A 23,269-nucleotide genomic window follows, 5' to 3' on the forward strand; every position below is an offset into this window, starting at 1 on the left:
GTAATTTACAAATCTGTTTAACTTTCAGGCAGCAGTTCATTAAAAAACAAAAAAACATTTCCACCAGAGTGCCCCTTTAAGATTTGGTGCAGACTGAGAAAACTCCAGCTGAAATGATTCTAAATCAGTAGGCACTAGGAGGGAGATTTATCAGAACCCGTCCAGAGGAAAAGTTGCTGAGTTGCCCATAGCAACCAATCAGATCGCTTCTTTCATTCTTCATAAGCCTTTTCAAAAATGAAAGAAGCGATCTGATTGGTTGCTATGGGCAACTCAGCAACTTTTCCTCTGGACGGGTTCTGATAAATCTCCCCTAGGACCACACAGACATTGCCATCCCCATAGACAGCAATGTATTTTGTACAGATTCCACCAAATGCCTGAGCAAGATCATTTTTTTCAACGGCAGAAATTCTGTTGTGTGCACTGTGCAGCGGAATCCCATAGATAGCAAATTGGACTCTGCTGCACCAGAATTTTGGAGTGGGATTTCAGACCGAAATTCCGTCCAGAACACGGCGGAATTTTTGGTAACATGACGGAATTTCCGGTGCAGTACAGTTCCACTATTTCCAATGGGATTCTGCTGCACCGTGCACACGGCAGAATCTCCGATGCGGAAAATTCTGCAGAAAATTCCCAACACTGCAGAAAGACTGAACATCCTTCAGCGGAATCCACTGGGATAGGCATCGCCATCAATAGACGGCACATGTCCGAGCGGGTTATATACAGGGCTCGGAGTTCCATTTTAATAAAATGCTGATTGATAGAAATAGTGAAGCGGTGAGCAGGATGAATATCGCTGAACGCCGCGGCTCTGTGATCCTCCACATGGCGGGCAGCCTGCGCCGCAGATTATTGATTTACATTAATGTGTGTTATTGAGTGTTCCTGCCTGGGGTGTTATTACAGCTGCCAGGAGCATCCGACCCAAGAGCAGCCGCCGAAAAATACCATATTCAGCTGATACTCCACACATGGGAAGCTTAGATACAGCAGCTCGGCAGACTGTATCACGCATGATAGGTTTAAATACAGCAGCTCGGCAGACTGGATCACACATGATAGGCTTAGATACAGCAGCTCAGCAGACTGTCACACATGATGGGCTTAGATACAGCAGCTCAGCAGACTATCACACATGATGGACTTAGATACAGCAGCTCGGCAGACAGTATCACACATGATAGGCTTAGATACAGCAGCTCAGCAGACTAGATCACACATGATTGGTTTAAATACAGCAGCTCGGTAGACTGTATCACACATGATGGGCTTAGATACATCAGCTTGGCAGACTGTATCAGACATGATGGGCTTAGATACAGCAGCTCGGCAGACTGTATCAAACATGATGGGCCTAGATACAGCAGCTTAGCAGACAGTATCACACATGACGGGCTTAGATACAGCAGCTCAGCAGACTGTATCAAACATGATGGGCCTAGATACAGCAGCTTGGCAGACTGTATCAGACATGATGGGCTTAGATACATCAGCTCGGCAGACTGTATCAGACATGACGGGCTTAGAAACAGCAGCTCGGCAGACTGTATCAAACATGATGGGCCTAGATACAGCAGCTTAGCAGACAGTATCCCACATGATGTGCTTAGATACAGCAGCTCAGCAGACTGTATCAAATATGATGGGCCTAGATACAGCAGCTCATCAGACTATCACACATGATAGGCTTAGATACAGCAGCTTTGCACACTGTATGACACATAATGGGCTTAGATACAGCAGCTCAGCAGACTGGATCACACATGATGGGCTTAGATACAGCCAGCAGCTTGGCAGACAGTATCACACATGATAGGCTTAGATACAGCAGCTCGGCAGACTGTATCACACATGATGGGGTTAGATACAGCAGCTCTGCAGACTGTATGACATGATAGGATCAGATACTATAGCTCTGCAGACTGTATCACACATGATAGGATCAGATACTACAGCTCTGCAGACTGTATCACACATGATAGGATCAGATACTACAGCTCTGCAGACTGTATCACACATGATAGGATCAGATACTACAGCTCTGCAGACTGTATCACACATGATGTGCTTAGATACAGAACCTCAGTAGACAGCATTGTACGTCAGATACAGTGATCAGTTTAGATACTTTGCTCAGCAGCACACTCTATATGATACCAGGTCAGCAATAGGTAATAATAATATTATCAAAGAAAACCATAGACGTGACCAATCAGAATCTGCTTCATCTATAAATGACACAGTGCCACCTATGGCTATGAGCAGGTATTACATTCACAGAGTTACATAGCATTATGTATGTTTATACCAGTTTTTTCCAAACAGTGTGTCTCCAGCTGTTGCAAAACTACAACTCTCAGCATGGCATGCTGGAAGTTGTAGTTTTGCAACAGCTGGAGGCATACTGTTTGGAAAACTTTGGTTTATCCAGTGTGTCTGATGTTATTTTTCTGGATTTTTTTTTAGAGGGTAAAGAGTTTCCTGAATCAGGAGGTGAAGTTAGGCGGCCTGGGACCGGTGAACAGCGTCAGCCAGGAAAAGGTGAGAGAGACTACAAGATGGACGCCAAACCGCACTCCACCCATATATACTATATACTACCCTCATATCTGACCTCACTCCACCCATATATACTGTATACTACCTTCATATCTGACCTCACTCCACCCATATATACTACCCTCATATCTGACCTCACTCCACCCATATATACTATATACTACCCTCATATCTGACCTCACTCCACCCATATATACTATATACTACCCTCATATCTGACCTCACTCCACCCATATATACTATATACTACCCTCATATCTGACCTCACTCCACCCATATATACTATATACTACCCTCATATCTGACCTCACTCCACCCATATATACTATATACTACCCTCATATCTGACCTCACTCCACCCATATATACTATATACTAACCTCATATGTGACCTCACTCCACCCATATATACTATATACTAACCTCATATCTGACCTCACTCCACCCATATATACTATATACTAACCTCATATCTGACCTCACTCCACCCATATATACTATATACTACCCTCATATCTGACCTCACTCCACCCATATATACTACCCTCATATCTGACCTCACTCCACCCATATATACTATATACTAACCTCATATCTGACCTCACTCCACCCATATATACTATATACTACCCTCATATCTGACCTCACTCCACCCATATATACTACCCTCATATCTGACCTCACTCCACCCATATATACTATATACTACCCTCATATCTGACCTCACTCCACCCATATATACTATATACTACCCTCATATCTGACCTCACTCCACCCATATATACTATATACTACCCTCATATCTGACCTCACTCCACCCATATATACTATATACTACCCTCATATCTGACCTCACTCCACCCATATATACTATATACTACCCTCATATCTGACCTCACTCCACCCATATATACTATATACTACCCTCATATCTGACCTCACTCCACCCATATATACTATATACTACCCTCATATCTGACCTCACTCCACCCATATATACTATATACTACCCTCATATCTGACCTCACTCCACCCATATATACTGTATACTACCCTCATATCTGACCTCACTCCACCTATATATACTGTATACTACCCTCATATCTGACCTCACTCCACCCATATATACTGTATACTACCCTCATATCTAACCTCACTCCACCCATATATACTGTATACTACCCTCATATCTGACCTCACTCCACCCATATATACTATATACTACCCTCATATCTGACCTCACTCCACCCATATATACTGTATACTACCCTCATATCTAACCTCACTCCACCCATATATACTGTATACTACCCTCATATCTGACCTCACTCCACCCATATATACTGTATACTAACCTCATATCTGACCTCACTCCACCCAGATATACTATATACTACCCTCATATCTGACCTCACTCCACCCATATATACTATATACTAACCTCATATCTGACCTCACTCCACCTATATATACTATATACTAACCTCATATGTGACCTCACTCCACCCATATATACTATATACTAACCTCATATCTGACCTCACTCCACCCATATATACTATATACTAACCTCATATCTGACCTCACTCCACCCATATATACTACCCTCATATCTGACCTCACTCCACCCATATATACTATATACTAACCTCATATCTGACCTCACTCCACCCATATATACTATATACTACCCTCATATCTGACCTCACTCCACCCATATATACTATATACTAACCTCATATCTGACCTCACTCCACCCATATATACTATATACTAACCTCATATTTAGATCCAGTATTCTGCGTTTGAACATTAGGCAGATTTCTCTAAATTCTCATTCACACAACAATCTTTTTCTAGAAAGAACAGCTAAAACAACAGAAGGAATACGCCAAAGCGATCCAAGAACAAATCCGCAACAAACCGGTGAAGCCTCGTGAAATCCAAGTCTCGCACAACGACAAGAATAAGAGCACGAGGCAAAAGGTACAGCATAGTGACGAAGCAATCCAGCAGTGCACATCATCATCTCCATAAGGCTAGGTTTACACTGCGTTAGTCGTATCCATCAGCATCCCGCCGAAAACAGTGTGCCAACGCGGACTGCTGGGCTTTTGAGTCTGGTTAAAATAGTGACTCCATTCAGGCCACTGAAATCCATGGGGCTGTCACGATCCGGACTGGTATGCAGGTAGTGGATCCTCTGGTCAGTGAGGCGATGACGCGGGCCGTACCGGGGGACCGGTTCTAAGGAGTTACTGGTTTTCACCAGAGCACGCCGCAAGGCGGGATGGGCTTGCTGCGGCGGTAACTCCCAGGTCGTTTCCCCCGATAGCGACTCGACCCCACTGACAGCTGAGATAGGCGTGGTACAGAAGGACTAGACAGAGGCGAGGTCAGACGTAGCAGAAGGTCAGGGCAGGTGGCAATGGTACGTAGTCAGGGGCAACAGCAGTAGGTCTGGATACACAGGTTATGGCACACACTAAACGCTTTCACAAGGCACTAGGCAACAAGATCTGGCAGGGACAGGAAGGGGAAGTGAGTTTATATAGTATTCACAGTAATTAGGACTGATTAGGAACAGATTGGGCCAGGCACCAATTAATGGTGCACTGGCCCTTTAAATCTGAGACACCCGGCGCATGCGCGCACCCTAGAGAGCGGGACCGTGCGCGCCGGGGCTGAGACAGAGGATGGGGCAGGTAATCAGAGCGGGATGCCATCCGCAAGCGGACTAGTGCCGCCATACGGATCACATCCCCGTCGGCAGCACTGTAGCAGCGCTCCCGGTCAGAGTGAGAGACCGGGGCGCTGCAGGAGACCAGACGCCGCGAGCGCTCCGGGATGGATACGGGACCCGGAGCACTCGGCGTTACGGGGGCCCACTGCTACCATTTACAGTGTACGGCGGCATCCTGTTTTGGGCGGGGTGCTAATGGATATTACTAATGGAAGCACTAACACAGTGTAACCCTAACCTTACACACATGTTCCCACAGCACAGATGGTGTAAGACACCACCTTGTTATGTGTCAGGTACAGCTGGGCCAGGAAAAGGCATATTAGGAAGTTAAAGGGGTACTCGGGGGCGCCAGCGTTCTGAACATTTTGTGATTTTCTGATCGTGACGTCACGGCCACGCCCCTTGTGATGTCACACCATGCCCGCTCTCCATTCATGTCTATGAGAGGGGGGCATGTCGGCAGACATGCTCACTCCCATAGACATGAATGGAGGGGGCGTGACGTGACATCACAAGGAGCGTGGCCGTGGCGTCACGACCACTTCCGCAGGAACTCAGCGTTTGTTTAGAAAGCCGAGTGCTGTGGAAGATTGCTACGGAACCCCCCGCGATCAGACATCTTATCCCCTATCCTTTAGATAGGACTGAGTTTCCTAACCAGGGTGCCTCCAGGTTTTGCAAAACTACAACTTCCAGAATGCCTGGACAGCCAAAGGCTGTCCAGGCATGCTGGAAGTTGTAGTTTTGCAACATCTGGAGGCACCCTGGTTGGGAAACACTGACATATGGGATTAGATGTCTAGCAGCGGAGTGTCCCTTTAAGGCAAATGGGGCACCCTGCATATAAATAAAAATGCAGTAATTGGATCATTGTTAGTGAAAGGGCAAGTTATAACATCCTTGGAGGTCTATAGAACATTGCTGTATCTTTTGCATAGTAAAGTCAACTACCTAATGGAGGAACCCACTGAATTACCATAGGGTCTTTTGGATTCCATTATGGCTTATGACTTTTTGACTAGACAAATAGTGCAGTTTATTGAAAAGTGTTGGTAATGTAGACCCCCTAAATAAATACAGACCCCTTAAACTAGACTCACTGAACAATGACAGACCTCAGACCACACCCCCTATACTAATACAGACCCCAGGCTAAATCCTAGATCCTCTAAATAAATACAACCCCTCAGACCTCCTAAATACAGACCCCAGTCCAGAGCCCCTAAACCCCAGACCAGATTCCCTAAAATAATACAGACCCGAGAGAAGACTCTCTAAACCAACACAGATCCCAGTCCAGGCCCCTAAACGAATACAGACCCCAGAATATACTCACTAAGCCAATATAGATCCTCGTCCAGATGACTTAAATCAACACAGACCCCAGACTAGACTCCCTAAGCTAATATAGACCCCAAGCCAGATCTCCTAAACTAATAAAGACCCCCAAGCCAGACCGATAAACGAATAAAGACCCCAGACCAGACTCCTAAAGTAATTCAGACCCCAGACCAGACCCCCATAAACTAATACAGACCCCAGACTAGACTTTCTAAACTAATAAAGACCCCAGAGCAGACCCCAAATGCTAATACAGACCCCAGACCAGACCTCTTAAACTAATACAGACCCCAGACCAGACCCCCAAAACTAATACAGACCCCAGACTAGATCCCCTAAACTAATACAGACCCCAGACCAGACCCCCTAAACTAATACAGACCACATCATCTAAACTGATACAGACAACAGACCAGACCCCCTAAACTAATACAGACCCCAGACCAGACCCCCTAAACTAATACAGACCACATCATCTAAACTGATACAGACAACAGACCAGAACCCCTAAACTAATACAGACCCCAGACTAGATCCCCTAAACTAATACAGACCCAAGACCAGACTCCCTAAACTAATACAGACCCCAGACCAGACCCCCTAAACTAATACAGACCCCAGACCAGACCCCCTAAACTAATAGAGACCACATCATCTAAACTGATACAAACCACAGACCAGACTCCCTAAACTAATACAGACCCCAGACCAGGCTCCCTAAACTAATACAGACCCCAGACCAGACTCCCTAAACTAATACAGACCCCAGACCAGACCCCCTAAACTAATACAGACCCCGGACCAGACTCCCTAAACTAATACAGACCCCGGACCAGACTCCCTAAACTAATACAGACCCCAGACCAGGCTCCCTAAACTAATACAGATCCCAGACTAGACCCCCTAAACTAATACAGACCCCAGACCTCCTAAACTAATACAGAACCAAGACTAGACTCACTAAGCCAACATATATCCCAGTCCAGACATCCTAAACTAATACCGACTCCAGACCAGACCACCTAAACTAATACAGACCCCAGACTAGACTCACTATTCCAACACATATCCCAGTCCAGACATCCTAAACTAATACAGACTCCAGACCAGATCTCCTAAATGACAATAGGCCCCACACCAGTCCCCAAAAATAACTACAACCCCCAGACCAGACCCATAAATAACTATTGTCCCATACAGTAAAGTACAGCAACTCGCACTCTCTTACCTGTAGTTCCTTGCTGCTCCTCCCTGTGTCTTCAGGACCTGCACACATATGGTCATGTGACCTCTTTATAGTTATATGCATAATGTAATATTCATCAACATTGAGGGCCACTTACTAATTCCAAATACTTTACTTTAAGAGCCTGGAATATGCCAAGAAAGTCCCTCGGCCGCAGCCTCTACCCAAAGTGTCCAGTGAGACGAGAGCGGACGTCCCGGAGAGGCGAGCCACGAGTTATGACTCTCTGTTCCCACAGATGAAGCTACTAGAAGATCTGCAGATTAGACATGAGAGGGAAAAAATGGCGGTGGCTGCCCTGAACGCCCTCCATATCCTATAAGTCACCCATAATGTACCTACCGCAATAAGACTCCAAAGTGGTGGCAAAAGATGTCTACTCCAAGCACCAAAATGACCAGAATGGGAGAGGCCGACAACCAGGGGTCAAGTCCTGGGAAAAAAAGTGTGGGAACTCTTCCACATAAGGGCTGGTCCTGCAGGACCCCTGCTAATGGGAACGGTTTTCCTGCTGTGGAAAAAGTGCAGGAACTCAGTTCCCACTTGTTCATTCAGGACTTGAGACCTGCTGATAACCATGACCTGGAAAAATGCACGGACTTGTCACCATATGAGGAATGGTGTTCTCCTCACCTGGACAGACCATTAGAGTGCAGGATCTACTGCAAAGCATTGTGGTCCCAAACTTTCAATCCAAAATAAATGTCACTTTAGGGTGATATCTGCAGTGATGTATAAATGTGCGAAATAAAAAAAAAATAAAAAAATATCTGCATGCTCCGACATCATATCGGTCACACAGACTTTGTTTTAAAGGGGTACTCCACTGGGCATCATTCACAACTAAATGTGTGCGTGCTGCAGGGGTTCGGCCACGCCCCCTCAATGTAAATCTATGGCCGACCCCCGCAGAGCACACAGAGTGTTTGGAACTAAATGTTCCGAACGCTGGCCAGTGGAGTACCCTTTTAACTACATGTAGTAAAATATATATACATTTCTATTAGGAAACCATAAGCCAGTAGGTTAATTAAAGGGGTACTCCGGTGCATAGACATCTTATCCCCTATCCAAAGGATAGGGGATAAGATGCCTGATCGCGGGAGTCCCGCCGCTGGGGACCCCCGGGATCTTGCATGCGGCACCCTGTTTGTAATCAGTCCCTGGAGCGTGTTCGCTCCGGGTCTGATTACCGGCGACCACAGGGCCGGCGGCATGTGACGTCACGCTCCGCCCCTCAATGCAAGCCTATGGGTGGGGGCGTGACAGCACTGGAGTACCCCTTTAATATTCTAACAAGGTATCAGTCCCTCAGGGTCGGATACGATTCTAAATGTAAATTTACCCACATAAAAGTTGTTGCATCATTTTCTGTGACTGAATCCATTTTCATTTATCTGAGTGGATTTGTTCCCATTGCAAGGTTGGGATCCACTGTCTTAAAGGGGCAATCACAAGATACTACATTCTCCTATAGTAGTCAGTAGGTGATGGTCACAACTCATCTGCCCCCCTGCCTGTACAGTCACCTGTGCATACCTCACAGAGCATGCCCATAATACTCTGCAATTGAAGTTGATGGGTAACAGACATGGCTTACCTACTCTTCCTCTGTGCGCAATGACCTTTGTACAGGTCACAGAGCATGCCTATGACACTGTGCCATAGAAGTGAATTGGAGATGAACACAGCTCACCTCCTCCCCATCCCTACACAGTGACCTCTGCACAGGTCACAGAACATGCCCACAATACACTCCCATAAAAGTCAATAGGTGATGTTCGTAGTTCACCTTCTCCTCTATGGCCAGTAAGTTCTTTGCAGGTCACAGAGCATGCCTACTACACTGTCCAATAGATGTCAATAGGTAATGAAGACAGTGCGCCTCCTTTCCCTCTCCTTGCATAATGATCTCTGCACAGCTCACAGAGCATGCCCACAATACTCTCCCATTAAAGTCAATAGCAACAAAAAAGGGGAGCGCTTCCTGGTGCAGCACTGAGTAGAATGTCCATATACATCAGGAATACAAAAGTGGCCACTAACCTTCTAGAGGAGTGGTCTCCAACCTGCGGACCTCCAGATGTTGCAAAACTACAACTCCCAGCATGCCCGGACAGCCGTTGGCTGTCCGGGCATGCTGGGAGTTGTAGTTTTGCAACATCTGGAGGTCCGCAAGTTGGAGACCACTGTTCTAGAGGAATAACTTTATTGTAGGCATGGATAGATCAAACACATTTGTTTCTCCCGGTGATGTCCATTTTGTCCCTTATCCTCTTCGCAGGAGGCAGGGAATCCAGAAATTATAGCAAATCACAACCAGGACTGGGTTGTAGGAACTTTGGGGGTATTTGGGCATTTGTGGGTCGCACGTTCCGTAGTCCAATTCCCATTTGCAGTAAAACTCTTTAAGTATGTATAGATAACTTGCCACGTGTTTTTGGTCCATGTAGCTTGGACCTTCCTCAGGCATAAACATAGGTGTTTACAGTTCACCTCCTCCTTTTCTCTGCACAGAGACATCTTCACAGGTCACAGAGCATGCCTTCTTCCCTGCACACTGAGCTTTAAACAGGTCACAGAGGATCCCCACAGCATTCTCCAACATAAGTCAACAGGTGATGGTCACAGCTCACCTTTTCTACCTCCCTACACAGTGCTTTCTTCACAGGTGGCCGAGCACAGAATGAATGAACTGTTAGGTCACAGAGCGTGCCAACTACATTCTCCCATTGAAGTCAAAAGGTGATGGTAACAGCTTACCTCCTGTTCTTCCGTGCACACTGACCTTTGAACAGGTCGCAGAGCATGCCCACAGCATTCTCCAACATAAGTTAACAGGCGATTGTCACAGCTCACCTCTTCTACCTCCCTACATAGTGCCTTCTTCACAGGTGGCAGAGCATGCCTATTACACTGTCCCATAGAAGTCAGTAGGTGATGGTCAGAGCTCATCTTCTCGTCCTCTGTGCTTAATTTTCCATAAGACTCAATAGGGGATGATAACAGCTGATTTCTCCTGCCTCTGTGCTTAATGAGCACTGTTGGGTCACAGAGCATGCCCACTACACTCTCCCATAGAAGTCTGTAGGTAATCTTCCCTGCACACTGACCTTTGGACAGGTCACAGAACATGCTCACAGCATTCTCCAACATAAGTGAACATGCGATTGTCACAGTTCACCTCTTCTTCCTCCCTGAACAGTGACTTCTTCGCAGGTCACAGAGCATGCCCACAACACTCTCTTATATAAGTCAGTGGTCTGCAAACTGGGCTACCAGTTGTTGCAAAACTACAACTCCCAGTTTGCCCCCCCTCCTCCCTATACAGCCTCTCATGCCAATATATAGAGTTATAAACTGTCTCTATAGATACATATGTGTCCATATGTTAATATATGCGCCGTATATCGCAGTAACAAGGTATCAATCCCTCAGAGTCGGATACGTCCACAGAGCGTTTGTGTCTAATCTAATTTTGATGGTTAATTCAAAACGTAAAATAATATTATTGAAAAAACCTCGTAATTGCCTCAAATTGTTAATGGCCTAATTTTAAATTGCCATTTAAGTCTCAGCGCTCGACTTGGAAGGTAATGGCGTCCTGCTGCTCTGCAGCCATTTTAGCAACACGCTGGAAATCATTTTTTAATCCTGAGCCTGCAGGAGCTGCGATCTCCCAGGGTTAATGCAAAATGCATTAACAATTAATGGTTGCTGGACCCGGCCGGGAGCGGCCATATTGTAAATGGCTCATTGAAAGCAGCACCAGTCCTAACAGGTTGGGTTTTATTTATTTTTTATTTTTATATTATTATTTCATTTATTTATTTTTTACTTATTTATTTTTTTCGTTATTATTACCTTTTTTTCTTTTTTTTTTTAAAGAATAGCTTTCTCCTGGTATTGTAGCACACAAGTTATTTTCTTACAAAATTTAACAAAAGCCGTAAAGGCCTCGTTCCCGGCGCCCTCGCTGATCCGACCGTTGCGTTATTGTGTTTTACCAATAATAAAAGTATATTCTCCTTTTTGTCGGAATAAAATGTGTTCTTTCTCTCGGCGAAATTCGAGTGGCAGCAAAATGTTAAGGGGGGGGGGGGGGGTTAATTTACAGGATATAAACCTCATTCATGCTGGAATTTTTCCTGTACTTCTTAAAGTGTTTAAAGAAAGAAAACATTTTTTTGTATTAAAACGATCAAAAACATTGTTTATAAATCTACAGGCGAAGGTAAGATGGCAGAAATAACATGTACAATGCTTTTTATTTCTAGCGGGCATTGGAGCAGAGGAAGGGGCACCACACTAAGTGACGACTTTAGGCTAGGCCCCCCCCATTACAAAAATTTTTTTTTTTTTTTTAAAAAGCCACAAATGCTGCACAACGTTTATTTGGTGAAAAAAAACGCAATGGCCAGATGTTAGCTGAAAGTCAATAGGGATTTATGAAACGCCAAACCCACTTTGGCATCTTTTTTTACTCATCTTTGGCATTTTTTTGTGGTTTTGAGCTCAGTGGCGGTTTTCCCGAAATCATAGCAGACTATGGCGTTTTTGTTTTGTTTTTTAACACAAATCTTTAGGTCTATGGAAGCAAAAAAAAATGGCCATGTGGGTTTTTTTCCCCCCATTTTTTTATAGAAATCCTTGGGTCACATGATGAAAGACTCAAATCACTTGTCATGATAAAAACGCAGGGAAAAAAAAAATAAAAAAACACCAAATAAAAAAAAATAAAAAAAAACACCAAGACTAAAACCCACAAATTCTTATAATTTTTTTAAACTTGAAGGAGTAGTCCGGCGCGCACTTTTCTTATTTTATCCGGTCCGAGCTGCAAAAAAAAAGAAAACAAACTTTCTCTTACCTGTCATCGCACCCCCGGAGCTCCGGTACAGGTGTACGGTCCCCGGGCTGTTTGCTTCCTACTTCCTGTTAGCCCGGCACGTCACACGGAGCTTCAGCCTATCACCGGCCGAGGCGCGACATCGCTGCGGCCGGTGATAGGCTTTATTTGTTTTCTTTTTTTTTTGCAGCCCGGACCGGATAAAATAAGAAAAGTGCGCACCGGACTACTCCTTTAATCTTGACAAATGACTGGGCAGTTTTTTTCAAGCAAAAAAAAAAATAAAAAAAATGTCAGGAAAAAAAAATAAAAAAAAATAACAAAAAAGTGGAAACTTAGCCTTTTTCCCACTTTTTTGATTGACTTGACTCATATAAATAATTGTCATTTTTTGGGCTGTTTTTTACAGGTCATAAAATAATCCTTATCTAAAGCCATCAGAAGTATGACATTTTTAGACTGTAGACTTTTTTTTTTTTTTGCGATAAAATGCCCCTTAAACAGCATATTTATAGCAAAAAATGTATTAAAAATCAGCAGATTTTTGTATAATATTGTGTTCCATTGTTGTCAGTAGAAAGTTGTCTATTAGGGCAGACATGAGGGAAAAAGTTGGTTGTGATTTTAATGACTGTTAAATTAAAGGGGTTATCCAGGAAAAAACTGGCTCCAGAAAGTTAAACAGATTTGTAAATTACTTCTATAAAAAAAAAAAAAATCTTAATCCTTTCAATAATTATCTGCTGCTGAAGTTGAGTTGTTCTTTTCTGTCTAGCAACAGTGCTCTCTGCTGACATCTCTGCTTGTCTCAGGAACTGCACAGAGTAGAAGAGGTTTGCTATGGGGATTTGCTTCTAAACTGGGCGGTTCACGAGACACGTGTCATCAGAGAGCACTTAGACAGAAAAGAACAATTCAACTTCAGCAGCTCATAAGTACTGAAAGGATTAATAGAAATAATTTACAAATCTGTTTAACTTTCTAAAGCCAGTTGATAGATAAGAAAGTTTTTTCCTGGATAACCGCTTTAATTATCTTGTTCTTTATTTTTGACTACTACTGGGTATAAAAAAAAAAATTTGGCAGAATTTTTAATATTTAATTTTTTTGCATTTTTTTTGCATGTGCAGTTTTGCGCAAATATTTAGTGAATTTTAAACATCCCTGTATCTCAACGTTATTTATGCAAAACTGTCTCGGTAGACGTTTTTCATTGGTTGTGCATACATGGGTCAATAGTTTTTAAAGTGTGCAGCGTCTTTAATGGTATTCTGCTGCACCGTGCACACAGCGCATTTTCTGTGGCGGAAACATCTGCAACGGAATTCCACATCTGGCCTCCGCAGAAGGAATTGTCGTGTCATTTCTTTCTGAGGAATCCGCTTGGAAATGCATTGTCACCTATGCACATGGAACATTTCCGAGCGTGTTCTGCCGGCGCCCGCTGTCTGTAAAATGTCCGCTGGAAAAATTTCCGGGGCAGACTTTCTGCAAAAATGCATTTGTGTTGCATATTTTTGTCTTTTGGGAAATCAATGAATCACATGACATGAAAAACCATCACAGAAATACAGGAAAAACACAACAGAAAAAAAAACTGAAAAACTATCTTGTAAAAAAAAAAACAAAAAAACACTGCAAAAGCTGTTAAAAAAAACATGGAGGGGGAGGGGAGCTTCATCAAAACCTGTACAGAGAAAAAGTTGCTGAGTTGCCCATAGCAACTGGGCAACTTTTCCTCTGGACAAGGTTTGATAAATGTCCCCCAGTGTTTCCGTACCGGGGTGCCTCCAGCTGTTGCAAAACTACAACTCCCAGCCTTCGGCTGTCCGGGCATGCTGGGATTTGTAGTTTTGCAACAGCTGGAGGCACACTGGTTGGGTATTTCTTCCGTTAATTCTCCCTTCACAAAATAACGTCCATTATTAATAACGGGCTATAACAGGTTAATACGGTTAATGTAAAAATCCCATAGACTATATTGGGATTTTCTTATGGCCGATTTTCAAGATTTTTATGACGGACGTTCATTACGGATGAATTTTTATAGTGTGAAAGGGGCCTAAGACAATGGGGGAGATTTATCAAAACCCGTCCAGAGGAAAAGTTACTCAGTTGCCCATAGCAACCAATCAGATTGCTGCTTTCATTTTTGAAAAGGCCTCTGGAAAATGAAAGAAGCGATCTGATTGGTTGCTATGGGCAACTCAGCAACTTTTCCTCTGAACAGGTTTTAATAAAGCTCCCCCCAGTGTTTCCGTACCGGGGTGCCTCCAGCTGTTGCAAAACTACAACGCCCAGCATGCCCGGACAGCCGAAGGCTGTCCGGGCATGCTGGGATTTGTAGTTTTGCAACAGCTGGAGGCACACTGGTTGGGTAAACTCTGCTTTAAATGCTTTTTTTTACAAGCAAAAAAAAAAACACCACAAAAAAGAGCAAAACCCATGCAGAGGAAAAGTTGCCCAGTTGCCCATAGCAACCAATCAGATCGCTTCTTTCATTTTGCAGAGGCCTTGTTAGAAATGAAAGCAGCGATCTGATTGGTTGCTATGGGCAACCGGGCAACTTTTCCTCTGCACAGGTTTTGATAAATCTCCCTCTTATGGGACATTCACATTCAATCTGCCGCAGACACTATTGACTACAGATTTTCTGCAGCGAAGATATTCCGCAGCCGAAATTTTTTTCCACGAGGAGCCCGGCCCTTTAAAGGGGTACTCCGCTGCTCAGCGTTTGGAACAAACTGTTCCCCGACATCTAGTTCATGACAAGAAACGAGAGGTTTTAGCCAAAGATCTAATGACATTGTTAAAGGGGTACCCCGCTGCTCAGCCTTTGGAACAAACTGCTCCGAACGCTGAAGCCGCCGGTGCCGGGAGCTTGTGACGTCATAGCCACTCCCCCTCATGAAGTCACGCCTCGCCCCGCCCTCTCAATGCAAGTCTATGGGAGGGGGCGTGGCGGCTGTCACACGCCCCTCCCATAGACTTGCAATGAGGGGGTAGGGCGTGACAGCTCCCGGCGCCGGCTCCAGCGTTCGGAACAGTTTGTTCCAAACGCTGAGCAGCGGGGTACCCCTTTAAAACTAGCAGCCAGAAATACGCTGCATGTTTGAAAGGAAATATGCCCATGTGAATGCACCATGAATCATGTGAATTATGGGGGACATTTGTGGGATAGATTTGCTGTTGTACATGCACCAAAATTCTGATGAACCATATTTATCGGGGTATACCACGCACCGGCCTATAACACGCACCCTCATTTTACCAAGGATATTTGGGTAAAAAAAGTTTTTTACCCAAATATCCATGGTAAAATGAGGGTGCGTGTGTGCGCGTGTATACGCCGATACACCCCCAGGAAAGGCAGGGGGAGAGAGGCCGTCGCTGCCCGCTTCTCTCCCCCTGCCTTTCCTGGGGTCTAGAGCGCTGCTGTCGGCCCTTCTCTCCCCCTGGCTATCGGCGCCGCTGCCCGTTCTGTCCCCCTGACTATCGGTGCCGGCGCCGATAGCCAGGGGGAGAGAAGCGGCGCCGACAGCCAGGGGGAGAGAAGGAGCAGCGGCACCCATTGCCGGCGCCACTGCCCCGTTGCCTCCCCCCATCCCCGGTGGCATAATTACCTGAGTCGGGTCCGTGCTGCTACAGGCCTCCCGCGTGCGTCCCCTGCGTCATTGCTATGCACGGCGCGGCGCATTGACGTCATGCGCCGCGCCGTTCAGCGCATAGCAACGACGCCGGGGACGCACGCCGGAGGCCTGCAGCAGCGCGGACCCGACTCAGGTAATTATGCCACCGGGATGGGGGGAGGCAACGGGGCAGCGGCGCCGGCAATGGGTGCCGCTGCCCCTTCTCTCCCCAATGGGGCGCCGGCGCCGATAGTCAGGGGGACAGAACGGGCAGCGGCGCCAATAGCCAGGGGGTGAGAAGGGCTGACAGCAGCGCTCTAGACCCCAGGAAAGGCAGGGGGAGAGAAGCGGGCAGTGACGGCCTCTCTCCCCCTGCCTTTCCTGGGGGGTGTATCGGCGTATAACACGCCCACAGACTTTAGGCTAAAAATTTTAGCCTAAAAAGTGCGTGTTATACGCCGATAAATACGGTAATTTGTAGAGATGAGCGAATTTACAGTAAATTCGATTTGTCACGAACTTCTCGGCTCGGCAGTTGATGACTTTTCCTGCATAAATTAGTTCAGCTTTCCGGTGCTCCGGTGGGCTGGAAAAGATGGATACATTCCTAGGAGACTCTTTCCTAGGACTGTATCCACCTTTTCCAGCCCACCGGAGCATCGGAAAGCTGAACTAATTTATGCAGGATAAGTCATCGACTGCCGAGCCGAGAAGTTCGTGATGAATCGAATTTACTGTAAATTCGCTCATCTCTAGTAATTTGCCAAAAAATAATAATAATTTAGTAATTTTAGGCAGTAAACAGCTAAAAATGGACCAAAAGCAGACAACAGGTAAACAACATGTTTTTTCCCCCACTGTTTTCCTGTGGATACATCATGTGTACTTGCGCTAAATTTTTCAAATTGTCTGTCCGGACATGCTGAGAGTTGTAGTTTTGCAGCAGCTGGAGGCACGCCGGTTGGGAAACACTGTATCTATGACTATATGATTATGTGACTATAATAGGAACGGTTTTCATAGCTCTGACCTCTTCACATTCATCGCCTCGTATCAATCACCGCAGTGTGCGGCCATGACACAAACCAGTTGGAACAAATTATCCCTTTGTGCGTGGAGGGAATACAACTATTTGTCCCATTCACAGCACATAATAATGGAGATGAGAAGCCGCAGCCGCCGCCTCCATTGTTATCATGGCTGCCTGACACGCTGGGGTCACAGGGTTAATTCTGAGCAAATCGCCGTCTCCACGGAGAAGGTTTCTCTCCATCATGGGCTCCTGTACTGGAGGAATGAACCAAGGGATCGGCGGCGGGGAGGGTTCACTTAATTTCTCGGCAGCTTACTGATTACTACCAATGTCCTGGATAATCTGCGAAATTATCCTCATAATATAAAAAAAATTATGAAATAAAAATAAAATGTAAATAAAAAAAATAATAATAATTATATATATATATATATATATATATATATATATATATATATATATACCGGTATATAATATGGAGAAATTTTACAAATATATTTTATGTAAATATATAAATAAATAAATTATTAATTAATTTAAAAATCATATGTATATATATATATATATATATATATATATATATATATATATTAATATTATTAGTTACTGTATGTATGTATATATAAAAAAAAAAATATATATATATATATATATATATATATATATTTGTTATATATTAAAAAAAATAATGGATTAATTAAAAAATTATATACATATATATATATATAGGTATATGTTATTATTAGTTACTGTGTATATATATATATATATATATATATATATACAAATATATGTCATATAAATATATTAACAAAAAAATAATGGATTAATTAAAAAATTATATACATATATATATGTTATTATTAGTTACTGTGTACAGTATATATATATATATATAACAAATATGTTATATAAATATATTAACAAAAAAAATGAATTAATTAAAAAACGATATACATATATATGTTATTATTATTAGTTACTGTGGATATATATATATATATATATATATATATATATATATATATATACATATATATATAATTATTAATTTAAAAATATATAATTAATTAAAAAAATGATATCCATATATATGTTATTATTAGTTATATTTTTGTTAGCTATAGTATTTATTTATCAAATGTCATTTAAATAATATGTTTATTTCATAAAAAATGTTATATTACTTCTTGATTTCATTTTAATTTGAACTATTATTGCCTTTAGGGTGTGTTTACGCATTCAGGTTTTTCAATTGCAATAAAAAATAATTATAATCAATTTATGATTTATTATTCAAGTGTCTGGGATTTGACTAAAGTTGTGTATTTTGTCAGAAAAAAAACATGATGCTTTCCTTACAGGCTGAAATCTTCCCTATTGATTTCCAATATTGTTGCTCGGCGTGTGACTGCGGTGAGAAATGATATTAGTAATAATGTGATCTCTCCTAGAAGGACCTGGAAATTATAATGCCATGTATCAGTGTTCTCTGAACTGTGGCCCTCCAGATGTTGCGAAACTACAACTCCCAGCATGCCCGGACAGCCGCTGGCTGTCCGGGCATGCTGGGAGTTGTAGTTTCGCAACATCTGGAGGGCCACAGTTTGGGACCACTGCAATATATAGATATATATCCTAGACAGCACACTAATGGGTTAACCCTCTCCTACTACCTGGGTAGAAGGTAATTATAGTCATAATTATCATTAACCAATTAAACGCTTGTAACCGGTATAAGAGGCTGGAAGAACCACACCCCTTACTTATTGTTTTCCTTTTTCCTGATAGAAGGGTCGTCTTAAAGGGGTACTCCTGTGGAAAACAAATGTTTTCAAATTAACTGGTGCCAGAAAGTTAAAAAGATTTGTAATTTACTTCTGTAATAAAAATCAATTATTCTTAATCCTTCCAGTACTTGTCAGCTGCTGTATTCTCCACAGGAAGTTGTGTAATTTTTTTCTGTCTGACCACAGTGCTCTCTGCTGACACCTTTGTCCATGTCAGGAACTGTCCAGAGTAGGAGCAAATCCCCAAAGCAAACCTCTCCTTCTCTGGACAGTTCCTGACATGGACAGAGGTGTCAGCAGAGAGCACTGTGGTCAGACTGGACAGAACTACACAACTTCCTCTGGAGCATACAGCAGCTGATAAGTACTGGAAGGGTTACGTTTTTTAAATAGAAGTCATTTGCAAATCTGTATAACTTTCTGGTAGAGATGAGCGAACTTACAGTAAATTTGATTCGTCATGAACTTCTCGGCTCAGCAGTTGATGTATTATCGTGCGTAAAATAGTTCAGCCTTCAGGTGCTCCGGTGGGCTGGAAAAGGTGGATACAGTCCTAGGAAAGAGTCTCCTAGGACTGTATCCACCTTTTCCAGCCCACCGGAGCACCTGAAAGCTGAACTAATTTATGCAGGAAAAGTCATCAACTGCCGAGCCGAGAAGTTTGTGACGAATCGAATTTACTGTAAGTTTGCTCATCTCTTCTTTCTGGCACCAGTTAATTAAAAAAAATGTTGTTTTCCATCGGAGTACCCCTTTAAAGCTTCTGTAAGACCAGGTTCATGCTACAGTATCCGTGACTGCATCAGGTGGCGCTAGGACCACATGGACATTACCTGACAGGACAGACGGCAATGTCTGCGGCGCGGATTATGTCAGAATATTGAGCAGGTTCAATGTTCTGGTGGAATTTTTAGATCTGAGTTTTTTTGGACAGAAATTCCACCTAGAAAATTCCCCAGTGTAAATGGTTTACGGGGAAATCGATTCACCCGCAATTTACCCTCAGACAGCGGAATTTCCGACTGAAATTCATAAGTGGAATTCTGGTCAGAAATTCTGTAGTGTGAACCCGGCCTAATGCTCTATTGGGACTATGGGTTTCCTCACGCTGTTAGGCTATGTTCACACGTCCGGAATGCCCGCTCAGAAAAGCTCCATGCGGACATTCCATAGACTGCGGGCATGCACGGGAATGCGCCTTCTCATTGACAGCAATGTATTCCATGCGGATTCCGCAGAAAGAATGGACAGGTTCATTCTTTCTTCCGTCACGGAAATCGGAAATTCCGCCATGTGCACAGCGCAGCAGAATCCCATTGAACACAATGGGACTCTGCTGCTGCGGAATCTCCAGCGGAATTCCGCATGGAAATTCCGGAAGTGTGAACATGGCCTTACTGGTGATTGTGATTTGCTGCAAACTACCCTGATGTTTCCTGGGTTTATCGGCTACTTATACCAGAAACGCTGTGCGGGCAGAGAACTTCAAAGATGGAGGAAGGGGTTTGCCAGAGAAAAAATGTTTAGGAGTGTCTAGCAGCAGATTTGCTTCTGATTTCTGACATTTTCATCCAAAACAATGGCAGTATCCAATGTGGCAAGAAGGGCGGTATGACTAAAGCAATGGTCGGGAGACTCAGTCTCTAAAAAACAGCTTTTACGCCTTGATCCCTCTCCATGTTTGATCTGATCCCTCTCCATGTTTGATCTGATCTCTCCTCCATGTTTGGTCCCAAGGAATCATTCTCAAATTTATCAGTGAATTTAAGAGGGCTTCTTCACCTCAACCACCTAAGAACCACCACAGCCTAGAAAGAGTAGATCACCCCGAAAACAGAGGTCCTTTCATCCCTACAGTAAGCAAGGTGGATATAAGACCAAACGACAGACTCCTGCAAAGAAGACCTTCAATTCTAAAGGAGCAGAACAATGACTCCAGGCCTCCTCCCCCAGTAGGGGCGAGCTTTGCCTATTTGAAGATCACTGGTTAACAATATCCTCGTACAGTCGGGTAATAAAGGAAATGTGTCATCAGTGTCACCTTCACTAATCTGTCGGTACAGATAGGTAGTGAGGGTGACACTTATGACAACGATACTTACCTGGTCCCATTCCGTGCTGTGGTTCTCCGGCTATCCTCTTTGGTATATTCAGCATCAGGCCTAACTTGGAGCATGGGCGGAGCTTAGTGACGTCACCGCTGCTGTTTTCTGCTGGGTTCTGCTGCTAGCAAACAGCAGTGGTGATGTCAATAAGCTCCGCCCATGCTCCAAGTTGGACCCGGAGTGGAAGATACTGAAGAGGATTGCCGGAGAACCACAGCAAAGAATGGGCCCAGGTAAGTATCGTTGTCATAAGTGTCCCCTGCACTACCTGTCTGTACCAACAGATTAGTGCAGGTGACACTAATGACAGATTTCCTTTAAATACAGTAATAAACATTTAATCATTGATACTAACGAAAACATCACCAGATCGTTCTCTCATAAACAGATCTCCTTTTGGATAATCAAGGAATTCATCCCAAAGGGGTTCTAGAGAGAGTACCATCTCACAAAGAAGGTCTATAGGTCTACTCTCCAATTTTTGCAGTGCCCAAAGCAATAGGGAGTTGGCTTTGTGTATATATATATATATATATATATATATATATATATATATATATATGTGTGTGTATATAATTTTATAGTCCCGTACACTACCTAGGCCCTGTCAGGTTGAGTCCCTCTGTGTCCTAGGGGCCCTCCTGTACTGTCTCCCCCATAGCAACATATATTATGTATAGTGTTATGTGTGTTATGTATAAAGGACCTTTCAGTTAGTCACATGATAATGTGTTCACATGATGTGTTTGTTACCCAGAGAGCACCAGCTAACCAGGTGACCTGCAGCTTGACCTATGGGCATCTGGCTCAGCCCCCCCCTTTATAAGAGGAGCAGCCATTACAATCTCTCTCTTATCACTCCTGCTGAGGAACAGTAAAGACCAGACGTTTCAGAGTCAGTGTCCAGCACATCTGGAGGCCTCAAGCCACCTACAGCCACATGTCAGTAAGTCAAGTTATCTCTGTCTGCTGTCACTACCTACAGTCAAGTCTATTATAGTCAGCGTGGCTGTACTAAAGTTTATCAAAGTCACTACAAGTCCCAGCAAGCTGCGAGGTCCTTCTGTATTACTGGCCACCTCTCTGGGATCCTGGCCTAGCTGTGAAGACTATTTCCATCTGTCTACCTCAGTAAAGCTACTGTTAACCCTAACCTGGTTTGGACTATTACCCAGCCTGACCTTGGGTTAGCGGTGCTACCGTTCGGGTGGTTACCGGGAAAACCACGCCCTGGCGTCACGAACATTAAGGGGTTAATAACAACTGCCCCTGGGCTACAACATCTGCCCCATACACCTCACCTTCACACCCCGAGACACCACAAAAGGGCCCCGTTTGAACCCTATGACCCACATTTATCATTGTAGGTGTAAGTGAAGCATGATTTTACACCTTTGTGTATGTGCTGGTAATGTGCAGGAGCACCAAATTTATGAAATGGTCACAGAGCACTTGACACATATTGTGCAGGTCACATTTTCTGACATTTCTCTCTTCACATACACCAAAAAGCTGCACCATGTCTGGGCTGGTGTCGTTTTAGAGACTTTTCAGTGGCTTTGCGCCTTTTTTTGCTCCTTTTCACAAAAAGGCGCAGTTGATAAAACCCGTCCATATCATGTGTATTGTCAAAATCAGTGGATTGTAACTCAAAATCAGCAGAAATGTGTAAACAAAAAGGGGCAAAGAAGGCGCAAAAAACCTTGCTTGCTCCTTTTTTGCCCCTTTTTTAGACACAAAAATCTGTCTAAAGACAATGATAAATGTCGGCCTATGTGTGCACGTCCCTGAAGACCAGTATAAGAACTGGCAAATGGGGTCCTGTTGCAGATTTCCACTGGGGCCCAAAAGCTACAAGTAATATATCTGGAGAAAAGATACTCTCTAAGGGGGAGATTCATCAAAACCTGTGTAAAGGAAAAGTGGTGCAGTTGCCCATAGCAACCAATCAGATTCCTTCTT

The 23,269-nt window shown here is 43.8% G+C and overlaps 1 protein-coding gene and 1 long non-coding RNA gene across 5 annotated transcripts in view; one reads left to right on the top strand and one right to left on the bottom strand.

The window, feature by feature from the left end:
* The window catches only part of JHY (junctional cadherin complex regulator), a 56,627-nt gene extending 47,941 nt beyond the window's left edge, over positions 1-8,686 (top strand). For all 4 annotated transcript variants that reach the window (XM_056544059.1, XM_056544063.1, XM_056544061.1 and 1 more), the window contains exons 5-7: positions 2,476-2,550; positions 4,429-4,554; positions 8,023-8,686. In XM_056544059.1, coding sequence (XP_056400034.1) covers positions 2,476-2,550; positions 4,429-4,554; positions 8,023-8,223 — 402 coding nt within the window. In that variant the 3' untranslated portion in view covers positions 8,224-8,686. The remainder of the gene's footprint in view (positions 1-2,475; positions 2,551-4,428; positions 4,555-8,022) is intronic.
* Positions 1-23,269, bottom strand: part of LOC130294374 (uncharacterized) — a 31,914-nt gene that overhangs the window by 4,897 nt on the left and 3,748 nt on the right. The window lies entirely within an intron of this gene.

This window comes from Hyla sarda, chromosome 10 (genome assembly GCF_029499605.1).
Source record: "Hyla sarda isolate aHylSar1 chromosome 10, aHylSar1.hap1, whole genome shotgun sequence".
Classification (NCBI taxonomy): domain Eukaryota; kingdom Metazoa; phylum Chordata; class Amphibia; order Anura; family Hylidae; genus Hyla; species Hyla sarda.